At 36.3% G+C, this 19262-nt stretch overlaps 1 protein-coding gene across 5 annotated transcripts in view; it reads left to right on the top strand.

Moving 5' to 3' along the window:
- The window catches only part of SLC6A15 (solute carrier family 6 member 15), a 37117-nt gene that overhangs the window by 4855 nt on the left and 13000 nt on the right, over positions 1-19262 (top strand). For 3 of the 5 annotated variants that reach the window (XM_021528040.4, XM_021528037.4, XM_085570173.1), the window contains exons 2-6: positions 6116-6586; positions 15144-15301; positions 15778-15904; positions 17411-17592; positions 18840-18950. In XM_021528040.4, coding sequence (XP_021383715.1) covers positions 6298-6586; positions 15144-15301; positions 15778-15904; positions 17411-17592; positions 18840-18950 — 867 coding nt within the window. In that variant the 5' untranslated portion in view covers positions 6116-6297. Of the gene's footprint in view, positions 1-3251; positions 3324-3343; positions 3938-6115; positions 6587-15143; positions 15302-15777; positions 15905-17410; positions 17593-18839; positions 18951-19262 lie in introns of those variants that run through there. The other 2 variants (XM_021528039.3, XM_085570174.1) reach the window with 2 other exon arrangements.

The following is a 19262-nucleotide window of genomic DNA, read 5'->3' as shown; positions in this document are numbered from 1 at the left end:
CCGCCAAAGAACACAATGCTGCATTGCAGCAGTAATTCAGTCTGTGCAATGAGTACTGTAACACAGTGTAACTCTTCCTGAAATAATTATCTGTACACAGATTCCCCCAGTGATAGCTGTTCTTCACAGTCACAGTACTCCCATGAAATCTGGTTTGCTCCTGCAATCTTCTTCCTCTTTTTCACTCAAATATGACGGCCAGTAGGTATTCTCCTCATCCTGTCTTCACAAATTTCTTTTTTGCAGACTTACAGCCATCCTTTGCTCCTAAAACTTCAGTTTTCATTTCTTATATTGCTTGTTTCCATCATGCTTTTTTTTCCAGCTTGTAGACTCATATTTGAGATGCCTTTTGTAGATTTCCTTTTGATGCAAAAGCCTCCTCTTCTGCACTTCTGCGTATGATTCTTCTCCCGTGATTTCATACAGACTGAAACATTTGGCATGAATATCAATAAAAATCTTTTATGAATATGTGTCATGGTGAAAATCCCAACTTTTGATTCCATGTCCTCTGCTTAACTGTACTAGTTCCTTCATTGGGAGTCAAAGGGAAGATTTGGTGAAAAGGACCATAATAAGATGTAGGAACCCCCTGGTTCTCTCTGAGCATGGGGGAGCAATCCTACATGGACAAAGATAAAAGACAGGAAGTGCTCCTCTCTTTGGGACTCAAATCCTGTTTATTATAAGGAGCCACCTGGATTCCAGGTGACACCTCAGGGGGTAACAGGCTGAGGTGTCTGGTGGTGTCCAGAAGAAAAAAGAGACCAAAGGTGCCCTCCAGGGGGGTTTTGAGCCCAGGGAAAAGGGGTGGGGTGGAACTGGACATCCAATGGGACACAGGTGAGGAGAGGAGGAGCGGGGAGCAGGCCAGGGAGAGGCTGTCACACCTGAGGCTTAGTGGGGGGAAAGGTGCGTGGAATAGACCAATGTGACATCAACTCCATAGTGCCACATAAAAACTACTCAGTGCAAATTCCCAATCACCCACTGCAAAACAACAACTAAATAAGCTATTTAGTGCATCACAACATCAAGACAGGCTTGTGGGAGTGGACTGATACACCACATTTGGCATAATCTACTTTCAAAACTGAGATTATAGTGATGAGAACTAGCTGCAGCTCTTTATTGCATTTTGCCACCCTCAAAGCAGCATGTTGGTATGTAACTGCTTCCTCAGGGAAGAATGGAGTGCTTTGAAGAATAGAGTGTTGATCGCTAATCCCTTCAATGGCAAGCATGGAATGAAAAAAGGTATTGAGGATTATTTGTAAAGCATTAAAAGGAAATGTAAATCATTTTGTCAAATTGTGTTTCCATCAGAACTAAAAATAAGATTATAAAGAAGTACAGTGTGTTAGAAAATAATATTTTTGGCTTTCCTTTTCAGAGGGGAGTGCTTGTTTTAAGAAGAAATGTAATGTAAGAATTATTGTGTTGTAATTTATGTTGGAAAAACACGGTTAGAAGTTCATGAATATTTAGTTATATCAGTCGTTGCAATAGTATTGTGGGATGAAATTGTCTTACAAATGGCTTTTTATAGAGGTTTTTGCTGAATTTCCAAGATCATGGGGCAGCTGTAGTCATTATACTTTGAAATCTGTGAGGGTTTTTTTGTGCCTGCTTTTCCATTAATGTTGTGAAAATCTCCAGCCTTTTAACTTTAATTGTTTATTGGTATTACACAGCTGAGAAAACCAGAAATACAGTGTTCTTCTAGTAGTTACCTATATATTGATTGGCATGCAGTAAAGGTGCATTGGAAGGAGCCTGACATAAGATTCAGTGTAATGGTGAAGAGGAGCAGCAGTGTTGAACAGAACCAGGACAACCCCCTTACTGGGTGTTCATACAAAAGAGATTGTGAGAAAAGGACATGCAGCAATGTTTTTCAATGTGTCCTTTGGTGCTTTGACTAATGAAGTTCCTTTGGGTCTTACTGCAAACGCGTGCAAGTCTGGTCAATGGAGGCATTGCCAGCATTTCTGAATGCAGGCCTGAAGCTGAAGTAAAAGTTCTATAGTGAGCCTGGATCTCCCAGGGAGCTAATTTGGGTCTGAATTCCCTGCAAGGGATTATTATTGCTTAATCTGCTAGTGATGTGGAGGTCTAATCAGGTTACTTTACTTCTGCATGCTGGTGCATTGAGTTGATTCTTTTTCCATGGAAAAAAAACCCCAAAATTTCTCCTGTGTTCTGAGAAAGTTGGGGTTTGCAGTTTGCTTTATATCAGAAAAGAGTCACTGTGTTATCTTTCAGTATGTAAAAGAAATAGATTTTAGCCTATCAAGGACAATGCTAGTAAGACAGACTTAAAATCTAGCTCCTATTTTTTAGTAAGTTTTTTTGCAAAAGTTTGTTTATGCCAACTAAGATTATTGATTGCTCTTATTTCAGTGACAGAATAATTTTCTATATGTTCCTTTAACTTGACCATATACTGTTCATCAATTTCCCTTCTGTTAAATTCCATCAAGCAATACAAACACTTGTCAGGTCAGTTTAAGAATAATTTTAAATTTCTTTATAAATGGAATTTATATTAAAAAAAAAAAAAAGGAAAATCATTCTTATTTGCTCATTTCAGTCATGGAAAAGTCCAGAAAAATACTATGTTCTTCAATAAAGGTGGTAATAAAAATTTCCATTCAGTGTTTTCATCTGACAGGTTACATCATTTGAGTCATGAAAAGGGTGAGATGCTGAGAACTTAATCAATTGATCATATTCTATGATCTAAATTCAAGACAGAAAAAAAAAATACAACCTACAAACAGCTTTAATAAGGCTAAATTGTATTTTAGACATTTTACTTCAAGGTACTGGTTATATCATAGTAATGTTTTAAAATACCTGACAAGATTTAGGACTTGAAATCCTAATATAATGACAGTTTCTACTAAGTATAATTCAAAAATCTACATAACAAATCCCCATTTTACGAAGGATTTACAGAATTACCTGTCTCGTCACATAGTTCTGTATTTCTGTACAAGGCAGTGTAGAAGGTAACAAGTACTAGAACTAACTGAAGATGTTTAACAAAATTTGGTGTGATATTTCCTAGTTTAATGCTGATGAACTTCAATACTGGACTACATCCCAGTGATGTGGGAACATAGAATAGCATTTTATATGGTGAAGTGCTCAAGTTCAATACTCTGATGAGGAAGAAGAAAGCTTGTTCAGTGGTTCGTGTTTAGCTAGTCAATGCTGGTGAGTAACTCTTTCTCCCTATTCAGATTTCACACAGGAGCATTCATACCTAGACCTAACTCAAGCTGAGTAGTTTGGTATCATCGTCTTCTGTGCAGGTTTGTTCTGGATCAGAGGGGCTTCTGTGCATGTCACTGACTGCGTTCTGGGAATGCTGAGCACACAGCAGTAGACTCCTTGCACGAACCTGCTGGGTTCACACTTCAAACATTTGTACCTGATGGTAGTACCTCTTGAGAGAGAAATCCTTATTTGCATTAGTACCAGCTCCTTTAAGACAGAAAAGTTGTTAAATCTGACAGTAGGAGAGTGCCTTTGGATTTGTGATGTGTCCAGAAGGACTGTCCTCCATCCTTAGTGCAGTCTGACCAGTGATAATATATTGAGTTAGGAAAGCAGTCTTGTTAAAACCATGCACCAGTCTGCTGAACATGCCTCCCACATTTACTCAAGCCCTGTAAATTGCAGTCTATACAGTGATATTTCTGTGGATAACATACTGTTTAATGGAAGGTTAATGAAAGGGAAATTACGATACTGTGCTAGGAGTAGAAGTTTCAAACCCAATTTATCCTGAAGTGTAGCAGTGCAATGTTTAATGCATGACAGGACAGAGTGATGCAATTTTTGTTGGAATTGACTCATCAGTGAGAGCTCCAGATAAATCATATTACTACTCTGCAAGTTGCTCTATCTAAAATAATCAAAACAGGTATGACCTTTTAAAACATTTCAGTAGATACTTATGGATGGCTTGTGTCTTTTTGACTGAAAATCTCTTTTTGTTATTACAGTTAGAGAAGGATTTCAGACTCAGAGACAAATACTGATGTCGTTTCACATATGCAGCTGTTTCATTTTAATGTAATCCCTGAACTTACTACTAATTACTGGAACTGAGAAGCTGCTTTCTAATTTACATCAGTGGAACAAAAGGAAAAAAATGTTTGAAATGTGACAAAAAGTAATGTTTGAAGTACCAGATGCTGTGGCTTATAGTCCCAAAGCTCCATTAGAACTGCTTAAATGCTTCTGCTTAATGTGTTAAGTTTGCATTTTGGTTCTACATAGGTATCTCAGAACTAAGAGCCACTGAATCATGTATGAACTAGCAGAGGGTGTAGTCCTTTGAAGACTGCAGTGCAAAAGACAGAACAGATGAAAAGAGACTCACACAAACATTCAGCCCAGATTTAGCCCAGGATAGAGTATTAGGATTTCTCTCTTGTATAAATAACTTTTTCCCTATTCTACTGTTCTCTGTATAGCTCATACACTTAATTTTTTTTTTTTTTAAAAGAACTGGTATCAGTCAAAGCAAGCCTGGTGCTAGTCCCACTGCATGTCAGAAGGAAGGTTTATAGGACCCTGAACCATTCAGTGACAGTAGTGAACATGAAGCAGATCACAAGATAAGTATGTTGTAGCAGACTTAAAAAAATTGGGCTGACTGCCAGAGCTAGAATTGCTGAGAGGAGGCAGTAACATAAGGGAAAGTGAGAAGACAGTGACCGGAGTCTAGGGAATCAGTGAAAAGAGATTACAGTAGAGTTCAGTAGGCAACTGGAGTGAACTTCAACTTCCAAATCCTTGGAAATTATTGGTAAAAGTAATTGCCCTGTTGGCTAGGAGGCTGGTGATAGCAGCCTGGTGGTGGCAGAGGTTTTATTTCTGGTGCTGTGAGGTCTCATTTTGATAAGTTGTGGGCTGGGTTCCAGTGGCTTAATGTCTTTCTGGCACAGAAGCAGCTGTGAGGTTCTTGACCTCTCAGTAACTGCGTGAACAGTACTTTGCAGTTCTCCACTGCATGGGATTTTGTCAGGACATGATGCAGCCTTCATACTATGGATGAGATGTTGCAGCAAGTTCATAAGCAAAAGCTGTAAGGCCTTATGTTTCCTGAAGTAATTTCTGATTCTCATCAGTTAGCAGTTGCTGATCAGACTTCTTGTGTGTTCTTTGCAGAAGCCCTCTTTAGAGTTTTCATGAAGCTTAACACATAATCTAAATCCTTTTTAAGACTCTTAATTGTGCAGATGGCTTTTCACACACCAGTTTTATCCCATGTGATTAGTGAAGAATTTATTGAAAAACATTCCTCCCCAAAATCTTAGGTTACCTTCTGTATGGCAGTTGCAAGCAAGTCTGTCTTTTTAAATGATTGTGTTTAAGAAAAACATGTATTCAAACACAGGCCTTTTTGTTTCTGTACATACACATTTGAAACAGTAGGCTTCTAAAATGGATTTTGCATGTCAAATATTTCAGATAGTTTCTTAGAAACAGGAAATAATTAAAAATATCTAAAGCATCAAAGCTTATAAGAGATGAGCATCTCTCCTTTCAAACTGTGACTGTGATTGTATATTCCAAGATGAAGAATAACAAGAAAGTAAGTCACCATTGCTTTTGAACTACTAGGTGTATCCTCTCTATCAAAATTTTAATTGCTGCATGACTTTCTGAAATGGTCTGAAAAACTTAAATTTACTTTTACTAAAATATACTTTTAATAAATTCAAGTACAGCGATTCATTCAGGAAGTAAGGGAGTTGGGCTCCTACATTTTAAGTAAAGTGCATAATTTTTTATGCTGGATTAGAATAATCTTGCTTTGGTATCAAAATATGAGCAGTTAGCCTATCAGTCCTTAGGAACGAAACCAAAACAAAACCCTTAACAAGTGAACAAAATGTATTTTATAAAATATTTTAGACCACATAGTGGACTTACTCCTTACAATTTGAAAGTGGTTTAACATCCCTTTCTTCTTACTTTCTCCTCTTGTCAAAATCATTAAGCTATACAAAAATGGGTAAAATCAAGCACATGATTTTAAAATTAAGTTTCTTCTGCATATTAATATACTTTTTAATTTCTTTTTCCACAGATACTTTCAGTAGAACAAGCATTCAGAAATAGAAGCCCTTACTCTTGATTCCCTGGTATCAAGGACCCATCAGGCACCATCTTCATTCTTTTTATCCAGTATTTTTTCCCAAGCAGAAGGAGAGTCTACTTCAGTGTCCATCTGTTTCAGCTGAACGTCTTGCTGTTTGTTTCAAATTACAAATGCCTAAGAACAGCAAGGTCGTGAAAAGAGAGCTAGATGATGAGGTCATTGAGTCAGTTAAGGACCTGCTCTCTAATGAGGACTCTTCAGATGATGCCTTCAAGAAAAGTGAACTTATGGTCGATGATACAGAAGAAAAAGATGTAGATGTTGAAGAAGGCTCAGATGTAGAAGATGAAAGACCTGCTTGGAACAGCAAACTCCAATATATTCTGGCACAAGTTGGATTTTCTGTGGGATTGGGGAATGTGTGGCGATTCCCCTATCTGTGTCAGAAGAATGGTGGAGGTAAGTTTTGTGATAGAGCTGGTTGTACCTAGATGATTATGCTAACCTTTCAGATTTCAAAGGTAGCAGAGAGAGCCACAGTCAAATCTGCTCCAACATGTCAGGTTTTTCTTTTAGTTTTTGCCAGAACCTATGAGGAAAAATCCACATTCCTTTTTTTAGAAAGATGCATTTGTTTAAGTAGCAGATTCTTCTAAGATGCCGTTTCCTCATTTTAGGGTAGAAGGCTCTTGATGCAACCTTAGTTACTGCTCAAACCAGTGGCTACACATAACATATAATTATGGAGGGTTGCATTGTTTAGGACCTGGTTGTTGTGCTTAAGTGTTCTTTATAGTAATTTGACAATAAATCCAAGGCATTAAAACTGTATCTACTTTGAAGACCAAAGCAACATTTGATCTTTTAGTATTTAGTGGTACTAAGTTCACACCTTTACTTTCTATTTGCTTTTAACTCCTGGTCATTTGATCATGATTTACATCTGGCAAGAGCTTCAGAATACTCTGGGAGGGAAAAATAAGGGTTTTAGTTTTTCTTATTTTTTTTAACTGATGATAAATAATTTAAATCATTCTATTAGGGGACTACATCTGTTTTTGTACTGTTAAGACAGTTTACTATTTTCGTAAATAACCTTTCACTTAAAACAATGACATCAAGCTGTTTCTTAGTTGACCATCTGTAGTCTTCAACACAGTTTGAAGTATGAGGCTGGAAACTTTCCTTCCTCTGTGAATGCAGGATTAGTATTTCATCCAGTGCTATACCCAAATATACTACATTAACGCACACTATCATAGCTGATTACTAAGCTGAATTCAAAACAAACCTGCCACTTTTTATCACTTTTAGAAAGTGAATGTGTACAGATGCTGAAGAATAACATTCTACTCCTGCTGCTTTTTCAAAAGCTGAATGATACAGCTGATGTAATTGAGTATACAAATGAACTTAGAATATGATAGGGTGAAATTATTTATTTGTTTTCTCTCAACTAAAGCATTAAAAATTTAATTTATGCTTTCAAATATTCTATCTTCTAAGGACTACGTTAAAATCTTTTATATCTCGTTACTGGGTTTTTTTTACTATCATTTAAGTTCCTTTTTTTCTCTTTTATTGTGGAGAGAAAGTCATTAAATGATTGATTTAAAGTATGTTGTTAAGATGGTAGTCTCAGGGACAATGAACTACAGCATTTTATTTTGTGTAGTTGTGTCCCTTTGAAAGTCTGTGTCTAATGTAGGAATTTTGTGTCTAGTTAGGAATTTTGCAAGCCAGTTGCTTTAATTCTGGTCAGATATGAATTGATAATTTCACATTTCTGAAAGAAAAACTCCAAACCCACTAAAACAGTAAACCAGCCAATCTTCAAGGATAATGACACTTTATTAATCAAATTTGAAGAAGTAACTATGGTGTCACTAGAGATTGTATTTAAGTGTTTTCTCCTGTGCTGTGATTGCAGGAAATTGGATGCATAACATAGTGCGTGGAGATAAAATGTTTTCTGCACATGCTGAGACAAGGGTGTATTTGGCTTTTAACAATGATTTTGCACCATTTTAGCTAATGGCAGCCTTCTTAGCAACAGAGAAAAGGAATTGATCGTTAGAGCTGAGGTTTGCTTGGTTTTCAAGTTAATCATAATGTAAGATGGAGAAGGTGGCACAAAATTTGGAAATATTAAAGTACATTGGTGCCTGTATGTGTGTGCAGATGGACAGATAGTTATCACAAGTGCATAGAAGAATAGGGGGAATGAAAACTTCAAGCACATGGTAAGAAAACCTACACACATTTTATATGAGGTTCTGTTTTCTGCTACACATATTATTTCATATAAGTTTTCTAGGCTAAATTAGAGTGGTTTTATGTAACCCATGTAAATATCAGTGTCAGAAGTGTTCTTTAATCTTCTGCTGATAAAGCTTTACTATAAATACCTGTTGAAGTCCCTTGGTGTAAGGTAAACTTTCCTAGTGTATGACTTGGTCTCTACCTACAGTTCAGACCTTCATATCCTTCCCTGTGTTTAAGGAACTTATCTCTGGAAAACACCATGTGAGGGGAGGAAATTAGATTAAAAAGTAGTAAACCAATAGATCCAGTTCCAATTTAAACCAAAAAGAAGTAAAAACCATAGTTACTCATTAGTTTCCATCACAACCTTCTTAAAACACTAAAGCCACCAGTAAAAGACAAGACAAATCCTAACTGTGAAGTAATCTTAATTTTTATTTTTTTAAAAACTTCTGTGACAAGAACAGCAAAATAAACATAGATAAGACACAGCAAGGTTAGCCCAAATAGATAATGTTATTTGAGAATTTTGTGGAAAAAAATTGTGTTTCCCACCCTGTTTTCAATAGAGATTTAGTGTGTTTATGCTGTGGCCTGTGGTATAGTGACACTCCTAACATCAGAGCTCTCTACTGCTTCAATGAGATACCTGTGATACCATCTTTGAAAGTAACTTGAGTAGCCCTACACTGCAGTGAGACTTTGGATGTCTGTAGATATCTTTGCAGTCTCTGGCTCTAGTCTGTTTTACCAAACCAACTTCCTTCAGTTTATTTCTTGTTATTATTTAACACTTACTCCCATTACTTTAATTCATAGCAGCTCATAAATATTTAGAGTAATACCTGGTATTTTTTTATAGTTGTCTAAATTGCAGCTAGACTGGGTAGCTTTTGCTGACTTTTCACATATTCCCAGAAAAATATTTGTTGGGAGAGGTGAGAGAAAAGGCTGGTATGCAGCTGGGATGTACTTGGATCCACACTGGTGATGTAGCTGTAATGCCGGATGTATCAAGTGGAAAAAAAAAATCTGGGAGCAAGCTGAGAGCACTTGAGGGTGCTGGTTTTCTTGACTTTGAGAGGGGGGGTGCAAAGGAGTTTTAGGCTCTGTGAAATAGGGGCTGAGGATGTTCAGTAAAGTTTTAAGAACTGACTATAGATCTCTCTGCCCTCACCACAGGCCCTTCTTACCCCTGCCCAGACCCCATCTGGCACTTAGGGTGCCTCTTCCACTCTTTGCAGCCTAACAGATAAAAAAGCTGTTTCATCCTTGATTCTCGATAAAGAAAATTTGTGCTGCAGCTGAGTATGCTCAACTTCATTTTTGCATTGTAGGATTTGTTTATTCCTCCTTTACTCCATGAAGGTGAATATGTGTGTTTGTTCAGATATGCACAGTTCCTGTATAACAATTTCATAACCTATGTTAGCATAACTTAGGTTCGGAGCTGCCTTAGCTTGCTGTGGTTGATAGCCTTAAAAATGAACTGCTCAGGTCTACCCAGTCTTGCCAAGATGCTCATAAACAGTGACAAACTAGATTTATAATTTCCTGCTGCTCCTAATTGTCATCTGGAGGACAGCTTGCACACATTTCACTATTTTCAAACAAAGAAAATATTTAAAGTTTATTCTCTTTGGTTGTCATTTCCCTTTAGGATTAGCAGAAGTATAATGATACTGTTACATAATTAGAAGTAACAAGAGCAAATTAAATTAGCTAGTCTGCTAAAATGAATGAGTGTTACTTGAAGAAAAGTGAGGAGTCTACAAGGGACTACATGCCCAAAGATTTTGTATTGCATTTTTGTGAGCATTAACTTGATTTTTCTGATTTTTCTTTTTTTTCCTTAAGATAAGTAGTTTTTACTATCTCTGTGATGTAAAAAAATCAAAAGAACTAAACAATTAGATATAAAAACTGTGAGCAAAATAGGAAAAATTGTAGCAGATGATGCTGTAATTATGTTTTGAAAAGATTGACCTGGGTAGAGCCACATTGTGAGTTTTTACAGTTAATTAGTGTGAGTTTTTACAATTCATCTGAATTTTTTACTGAAATACCAACAGATTGACTTTAAAGTTCTGTGGTCAAATGAAAAAGCATGGCAGTTGTACTTTTTCCTCTGCAGTGCTCTTAGAAGCAAGCAACTAATACAAGAGAAATTGGGAACAAAGCAAATATTCCCTTGTATTCCAACACTCGAGTATGGATTCAGAGGCTTTATTATGTAGCTTTGGATCAGTAATTTCTTTTCAGTGCCTTGAGTTCACTGATGACTACTGTATAATTTTTTGAGTTCACTATTATCAGACTCAACATTTAGTTGTACTTTAGTGTACTGAAAATGTCTTGTTTCTATTTTGCAAGTGTAATTCTTCGTTGAAGCTATTTGACTAAGGTGATATTCATCCTTTAAGCACGGTTTTGTAAACAGGCATGCCTGAACATACTGAAACTGAAACTAGTGACAGGAAGAATATCCTGTCAGGATAGACTATAAACCTACAGGTAAAATGTAAAACCATTTATCAGAGTTTTCCTGACAAAAGCAGTTTCCATTTTGTAGTGGTAAATAATTTTACTTACTAAAGCTTAGTATACTGTTAATTTATAGCGTTTTGTTGCTCACTTGTCATTACTTCAAAAATTTTAGCATTTGACATTGAAAATGAGTTTATCTTCATCTGAATGTCAGCTTCTTGCTTGCATTCTGTTAGTAAGTGTGTAGTAAGTGATAAGAGCCAAGATCTCTCTTCAAGACAGTAGTAAACTTTACCTTGATTGAATAAGAATTAAATCAGACACCAGACGCTTAATTAAAATCTAGCACAGCAGCAGCTGAAGCAAATGTGGAAAGTTAATACGTTTTTCAGGTTACAGCAAGAATTGCTAGGAGAAGAAAATTCTTTGGTAGTATCAAGGTGGTAATGGTTATGTTGCCTTGTGTTACTGCTTTTGAAAGTATTTTCCATCTCTTTAATCACTAATGAGTCATGTAATTTTATTATTTTTTGGAGCATTTTTAAGAGCTTAAATCAAACCCAATGTCATTTTTCCACTTCTGTCAATAATATTGCCAAATGCAGTCCTACGGTAATCTCAAGAAAAGACAGTTTACCAGATATCCCATTCTGGTGCTTGAATAAATAAAAAAATAAATCAAAACAGTGCACAGTTTTAGCAGTCATGAAATCTTCATGAAATGTCTTATATCTTTGTCATTATTTCTAGAAAAGAAGTATGAGATTTTTTTCCAATTGAGATGAGGTTTTTTTTAAATATGAAAGCCAGTGTTTTAAAACCAAAACAGGCAAAAAAACAAAGTGACTTCACAGTTGAATAATTTTGTAAGTGTAGAAAGGAGACCTGGGGATTGTGAGCTACACAGAATTGTAATAGTCAGAAGGCAGTTTAGCTGATAGGTGTAGCAGATGATTGATTGCAGGATGTTGTTCAAGGCCAGTTTACTATTCAAATTTGAATTAGAATGGTTCTTATCCAATATTGTAACTGCAAGGTCCCATGTTTTCATGCAAGGAGGCATGAGACGAGCTGAGATGTTCCCACAGTGATTCTTTTTTAGGATTAAGTTAGGATGTCATAGAGTTCTTTGAAGTATGTCTAGCTTCAAGGGAAGACTTCAGCAAAATACTTGCCCAGAGATGCTGTGGTTTCATGTTGATTATGGGGCATAGAAGCCCTTTGCAGCTATGATACAGCTGTATGATCCGGCTATGTCCAAGCTCTATCATACTGAAACTCACACATGCACAGTTTTCCATTATGTCCATTTTGGTGACAAGAATAAGATCAGAAGGAAGCTCAGGAGGTTTGAATAATCAGAAGAACCAGCACTTCAGGTGTTTGCACACACCTAGCAGTATAGAGGTGAACTCTGCTGTCTGGCTACCCACTGAATTACAGAGTTGTCATGTCTAATGTAATGTGGATTTAACACCACATTTATTTAGAGTCTGACTGATAAATCTTGCAATTTACATTGATACTGCACCATGAAACACCCACATCAACCCAGTCTTTAAACATGTGCTTAACTTTGCAGCCTTGTGATTAAGGTTGTGGACTGGGACACTGAAGAGCTGGGTTCAGTTCCTGCTCTAGTACAGTCATCCAGTGGGATACAGGGTAAGTCACTAGGCCCCAATTTTTTTGAGCTGTATAGGTTTGTCTCTGATCAGCTGTGGCACATCTGTCTAATTAAGATCTAAGGTATAATTTACAGTAGCTTTATATGATATAGTACCTCTGTACTGTTGGCTTTCAATGAATTGTATGAGCAGATTTTTTAAAGACAGTAATGCCAAAGCTTCTCACTTGCAGTGTAAATTCTGTATTGCAGAAATTTTGAGTCAACCAGGGATATTTAATGGTTTCTATGTTATATGTTTTTAAGACAGATAGTCCCCCTCATTTTTTAATGTGGTTGTTGCTCTGTTCCTCAGTCTTCCTCACATTAATTTTTTTCTGTCTCTTTTTAATAGCAAGTAAGTCCTTTCTATTCTTTCCATTACATACACATAGAAGATGAACTGCGAGAGACACCAAAGTACTGAATAGGAACGTAGCTGCTACCTCAGTAAAAACAACGCTTCAGTAGACGCTGTCAGACAGTATCATTGCATAACATATTATTGTGGAGCTACTTCATTGATTACATAGTCTATAGACTGAGAGGTACATGAGACTAGTATTCTTTGTCTGGTGCAACTGGTTTTTCATAGAATCGTAGAATGGTTTGGTTTGAAAGGGACCATAAAGATCATCTAGTTCAAACTACCCTTCCACTAGACCAGGTTACTCAAAATCCCATCCAGTTGGCCTTGAACATTTCTGGGGTTGGGGAGTTCAAAACCTCCCTGGCCAACCTGTTCTAGTGCCTAATCAACCTTATAGTAAATAATTTTTTCCTAATATCTAAATGTACCCTCCTTCATCTAAAGGCGATTCCCCCTTATCCTGTCATTACAAGCCCTTATTAAAGGTCTCTAGCTCTCTTGTAGGTCCCCTTTCGTACTGCTAGGTTCTGTAAGATCTCTCTAGAGTCTTCTCTTCTCCGGACTGAATAACCCCAGTTATTGTTTTCCCAGGTCTTTTCCCAGACCTTTCCCAGGTCTGTTTTGCAATGTGACCAATGTGGTGCCTCCAGACTCATTCCAGGCGGTCAACATCCTATGTTAGGCTTCCATTTTTCTCAGATTTTATTTCTTCTTTTTTTCCCTAGTTTTGAACTCAAGACTGCAGTTAATGATTATTATCTTTATAAGATCTTTGTAATGGAAGGGGATGTCCAATTAGTGTATACTTCATGAGGAGCAAAATAGCAAGTGGACCTAAACAGGAATGAATGCTACCAGAACATGAGACCTCCTGCAGAGCCTAGGAAAGTTAGGTTTCTAACATAAGCTGTATTACATGAGATAAATTGCCCACTAAGGATATGAAAATGCCAGTGCATTTTGATAGATTGCTAAAAAAGCCCTAGAAAGTTGACCCTTCATGAGGGAACTTAGGTCTTAGCTGGAGCTGAGGATAAATGCCAAATTGGTTTCTGAACTTTGCTCAGCTTCTCTTTCATCACAGGATGAAGACGTTGATGATACAAGTTAGCAGCTCTGAATCTAAGCTTCTGAGGTCTTTAGATCTTTGCTTTGTAGCTTGTTTCAACACGCTGCAGTCTGCATCTCTCAAAGGTTTTTCCTTAGCTTTATAATAGTTTCAAAGAGAAGTTCGAAGGCCTTTGAGTAGTTGTCCAACACAGTGGTCTGTATTGCAGTGTAAGAGCCACACAAAGTCAGGTGCCACATTGCTTATGCTGATGCCTGCATGTTTTGTTAGCTCTGGTACTACATACTCCACAACACCGCGGAGGAAGTTAGGCTTGAACTTGTCAGTGCACTTAGAGTATGGATATATTTGCTTGCAATCAGGCTTCCTGATATGAATGGAGATGCATCCTTAAGTTAGAATTGTGTATGATCAATTTCTGGGAATAAGGCCTTAAAAAAGAGGAATTGCTTTTAATATATATGTTTATGTAAAGGTGTTACAGTTGCATTTCCAAATATGACTTGAAGAAGAGAGAGTTGGTGAGTACTGCAAGATACAGATCTACAATACTCTATTTTGCTTCTGCCTCATGTTCCTGTTTTCTGTCTGGAGCCCTGTGGCAACAGGCTGATACAGTTTCCTTGCTTAGCTGGGTAGCATCATTATTATATACAGTATGAAATCCCCTTTTTGAGCATCTGAGAAATGGAGAAATCAAGAGCTATCTTCTAAAACTTCTTATGATTGAAGCTCACTCAGAATGTTGTGTACAGAGTGTTTTCTATATTTCTTTTATATTCAATCTTGCTGCCCTGTTACAAGTCAAGCTGTAAGGTTTTCTAAGTAAGGTTGTTTAGCTCCCGATGATTCTGTATTCCTAAAAAGTTTGATTGAATGTCCAATATTTTAAACAACTCATTTCAGTAATATCTCACTTGCAGAAAGGCTATTCTGAAACATGTTACAGTGCTTTATAGATTAGGTGTCTTTGGGTTTTTGATATTTTACAAGACTTACGACCAAGGTTCAGATATAATTATTCTTGCATGTGATCAAAAAAGCTTTGCAATGAAGGACACTAATTCAAATTTGAAGCTATTAGAAATTTTCACATTTGTTCTGTCAAGTTCTGACTCTTCTTCCATTTACTCTGATTTATTCTTTGTTCCCCTCATAGGTGCCTATCTTGTGCCATACTTAATCTTGCTACTGATAATAGGGATTCCACTCTTTTTTTTGGAGCTTGCTGTCGGGCAGAGGATCCGTCGAGGGAGTATTGGTGTGTGGAATTATATCAGCCCCAAACTTGGAGGAATTGGATTTGCAAGTTGCATAGTAAGTTTTTTTAACACTGTATTTGCTTTCAGATGTTATGATTTAGATTTTGCTGCAGGGAAAGGCCATTGATTTATATCTGGGCATAAGGGTCAGTTTGCAGTGTTTTCAAAGATCTTAGAACTTGAATTGATCCATTAAAACTGTTGGCATATATGTGTCTGTTAATTCAATCAACTTGTATTTTGTGATTCTTTTGAAATTAGGAACTGTGGAACAGAGTACTCTTCTGGAGGAAAAATGCCTGTAAAAGTATAGATGTAACATAAATAAATGTGGAGAAAAGTGAAAATTTAGAAAATGTCAGGTACTTCAATAGGACAACTTGTTCCATTCTTCTGATTTAGTTGAATTAAACCAAATTTAGTTAATTAGGTTCATTGACTGATGTACAGAAATATGCAGAAGTTCAGCAAGCATTTTTCTATTTATTTCATAAATGTAACTTTTTGTTTGTCTTTTTTCCTATTTACTAGGTATGCTTCTTTGTGGCACTGTACTACAATGTCATTATTGGATGGAGCCTGTTTTACTTTTCCCAGTCTTTTCAGCATCCATTACCATGGGACCAATGTCCTTTAGTTAAAAATGCATCTCATACCTGTAAGTCTGTGTTAACATAAGGTTCTTAAAAATCATATGAAATATATAAAATTTGAGATTTTCAAACAAAAAGGAGAAAAACTACAATTTAAGGAGATACTTGTGTGCAAAAGTGTTCTATTTGTGTGTTCTTAAGTGTCCTATAAGAGCACTGTTTTCTGTGTAAATTAATAGAAGTGAGATAATCAGTCCTTTGAGTTTTGCTGTAATGAGATGATTTCTTATGGACATATTCTATAACAGCATGAAAATTCCTTATCGCTTGGATTTGGTTATCTTATAACAGTACATATTTTGTATTATCATTGCTATTGAAATATGAATTATTTCTTTGTTTCCTTTTTTTCAGATCCTAAATTTTCTTTAATTATCTTTTGTGGGTTTATTTACTGCTTGAATAAAGAACAACCAGGGATGTTTGAGAAGTTGTACCTTTTTGTAGTGTCTTTTCCAGAGTTGCTTGCTTCAGTTATTATTTGGAAACAGTACTTGTGAATGTTGACACACAGTCAAACTGAATGTATTCCAGAAACTACTGTCCATTAATTGAGCAGCAGTGGTTGTTTATGTACTCAGCATGTCAGCCTAACTTGAGCAGAGGGCATCTGAACTAAGCTTAAAAAATAAAGCAATTATATTTGATAATGTCTTACCTTTTTTACTAGGTTATTTCAGTGAAGATCTGTTATCTGTGTTAGGTTACTTAAAAAGAGTGTATTTTCCCCCTTTTTTCCCTTAATTATCTTGACTCAAGACCTGCTTACATGTATGATTGATTATCAGGTATAAATAATTTATAAAGAACTTAAGTAAATATTTTCTCTGAAGAAATTTTTCTATTTATGTGTTACGTGTCTAGATACATGCAGTTTCTTAAACTGTTTGATAACATGACTATAACAGAATTACAGTATGATCCAAAGAATCACTTCTGGAATATACATAGCAACTTCCATTAAGTATATCTCTGTAGGAACCACGTATTTCCTTTTCTCATCACTTTGGTATCATTATTTTATTATTTTATTGTTTATAATGGTAGTTAAGTCCCTGTTTATTTGAGTATCCTATCAAAGCAGACACAACGATTTGTTTTCAGTATGTCTTCAAATTTGTGTTCATTGCAGAGACATAGTTTTCATAGTATGTAATTCATAGTATCATGTGCAGATAATGTAATTTTATGTGTGATAAATGGAATATATGTCTTCATCTAAGCCTGCCTACTGTTTAGTTCTGAAGTGAGAAAAAAATTCTGCCTTGTAGTATGTTTAACTATAATGTAGAGGAATACATAATTCCAAAAGGGTGTTTTAAAAGATATACCCAGAAGCTTTCACTGATAGCAGTCACTTTTTCTTTTAGGCTGTCTTAAGACTGTTCTGTGAGTTTAGTTTTTTAATAAATGATGATGGCACACAATTAGAAATATTGAGAAGTGGTAGAACACTGTTACGAAATACCTCTTCTGAACCCATTCTGTACTTGCTAACATCTCTTTGACAGTTGTGGAGCCAGAGTGTGAAAAAAGTTCTGCAACCACTTATTACTGGTACAGAGAAGCACTGAATATTTCCAGCTCTCTGTCAGAGAGTGGAGGTTTAAATTGGAAGATGACTGTCTGCTTGCTGGCTGCCTGGGTCATGGTATGCTTAGCCATGATCAAAGGCATTCAGTCTTCAGGAAAAGTGAGTATACTGTTCAACTGCCTTACATTGTTTTATTTTGAAGCGTTTCAGGATATTTCTGTTCACCAAACTCTCTGTTTACTCTTATGAAATCTGTAGGAGCAGGTTAAGTGCTTTGACTCACCCATGCATTTTTACAATCTCAAGTAGAGGAATATTAGTAGTTAAGCATTAAAATTCTATCAATTTTATTGGAAATGGTAGTAATTTAGTGGGAATTGAGATCTGAAGAAGAATCATTTTGCTTCTCATCAGTGTAATTGTTGCACGTAACTGTACCTCAGCTTTATTGTGCAGCATAAGTCGCTGCGTTTTGAGTGTGTAAGGAAATAAGTTTCCATGTGTACTCACCGTATGACTGCAGTGCATTCACATATGCATGCTTCTGGCATTAACACAGCTGTTTTCTAGGATTCTGGATTGTTTCTTTTGACTAATGACTTACCATTCCTTTGCATCTGAGTACTGTTACCTTGTCTTCTTTCCTGTGCATGCAGTCAGCTGCATTTGCTGGTGAAAGACATGCTAGATTTGTTGATCTCAGTGGGATTTTCTGAGGAAAAATAATTTGTTCCAGTAGCAAAATTCTTTGCTATTAAAAAGTTTGGCACTGACATGACAATTTCTGTGACCTTCTTGGGCCATTTAAGTTAAAGAAATAAGTAGCAAGTTTAACTAGAGAATCATTTTACTAAACTTTACAGAATAAATTTTCTTTTCAGTGATAGGCAATGAAAGATCAGACTTGATTACTATTTTTTGTTGTTTTGACTGTAAGCATGTGATTGAATTCATTGGTTAGGGGCTTTCTACTGATTCTTGTCCCCTTTCCTTCTGAAGACAAAATTAGTTTCTGTTCATGCTGCATACCTTTGCCATACCCAGTCAAAGTGCATTTGCAAAGAGAAGCATTTCTGGAACAGTTTACTTCTGTCTTTGTTTTCATCTCATGGAATTAATTCTGAATTTCCTTGAAAGTCCAGAGGCTCTTTATTGGTTAGTGATAAATACATCAGGCAGTTGTATTGCTTTTGTACAGTACAGAATTTAATTTCTTTTACAGTCATGTGATTTTGCTTTCTTCTGGAGAGACAAGGGGAAGGGGAAGTTTTCTGCATATTTCTTAGAGCATATGATTATCAACTCAGTCATAGATCCAAAGGATACTGTGTAGTGAATGAACATATTGAAAAGAAAGTCTGTGTTAAATGTCATGTTACATTTTTTCTTGCCTTCTTGTATTTCAGATCATGTATTTTAGTTCCCTTTTTCCATATGTGGTACTTTTATGCTTTCTGATCAGAGGACTGCTCCTTAATGGGTCAGTGGATGGAATTCGTCACATGTTCACCCCTAAGGTATGTACTTAATTTCTGTTTGTGGGGTATTAAACTTTCAGTGGCAATTTGACCATTTATGAATGCTCTCATTTAAGCTTATTGTTTTCATAGAACATTTGGCTGTATTTCTGCTTGCCTAAATTGCAGAATTTTTGTTTATCTCAGTGGCACAATACCAAGCCCTAAAGTCCAAAGGCGCTAGGTGTTCCAAGGGTCTGTAGAGTTTCCTCTCTTAGGTGAGGGTTCCTAGAGTTGTACACATCTACAAAGCTAAACAACTGAGAGTGCAATTTGGAGGATTCAGGAAGTTTAGAGAGCTCTAAATACTGA

This window comes from Lonchura striata, chromosome 1A, assembly GCF_050655825.1.
Source record: "Lonchura striata isolate lonStrDom1 chromosome 1A, ASM5065582v1, whole genome shotgun sequence".
Lineage (NCBI taxonomy): Eukaryota > Metazoa > Chordata > Aves > Passeriformes > Estrildidae > Lonchura > Lonchura striata.
This window is presented reverse-complemented; position numbering and strand designations above follow the sequence as displayed.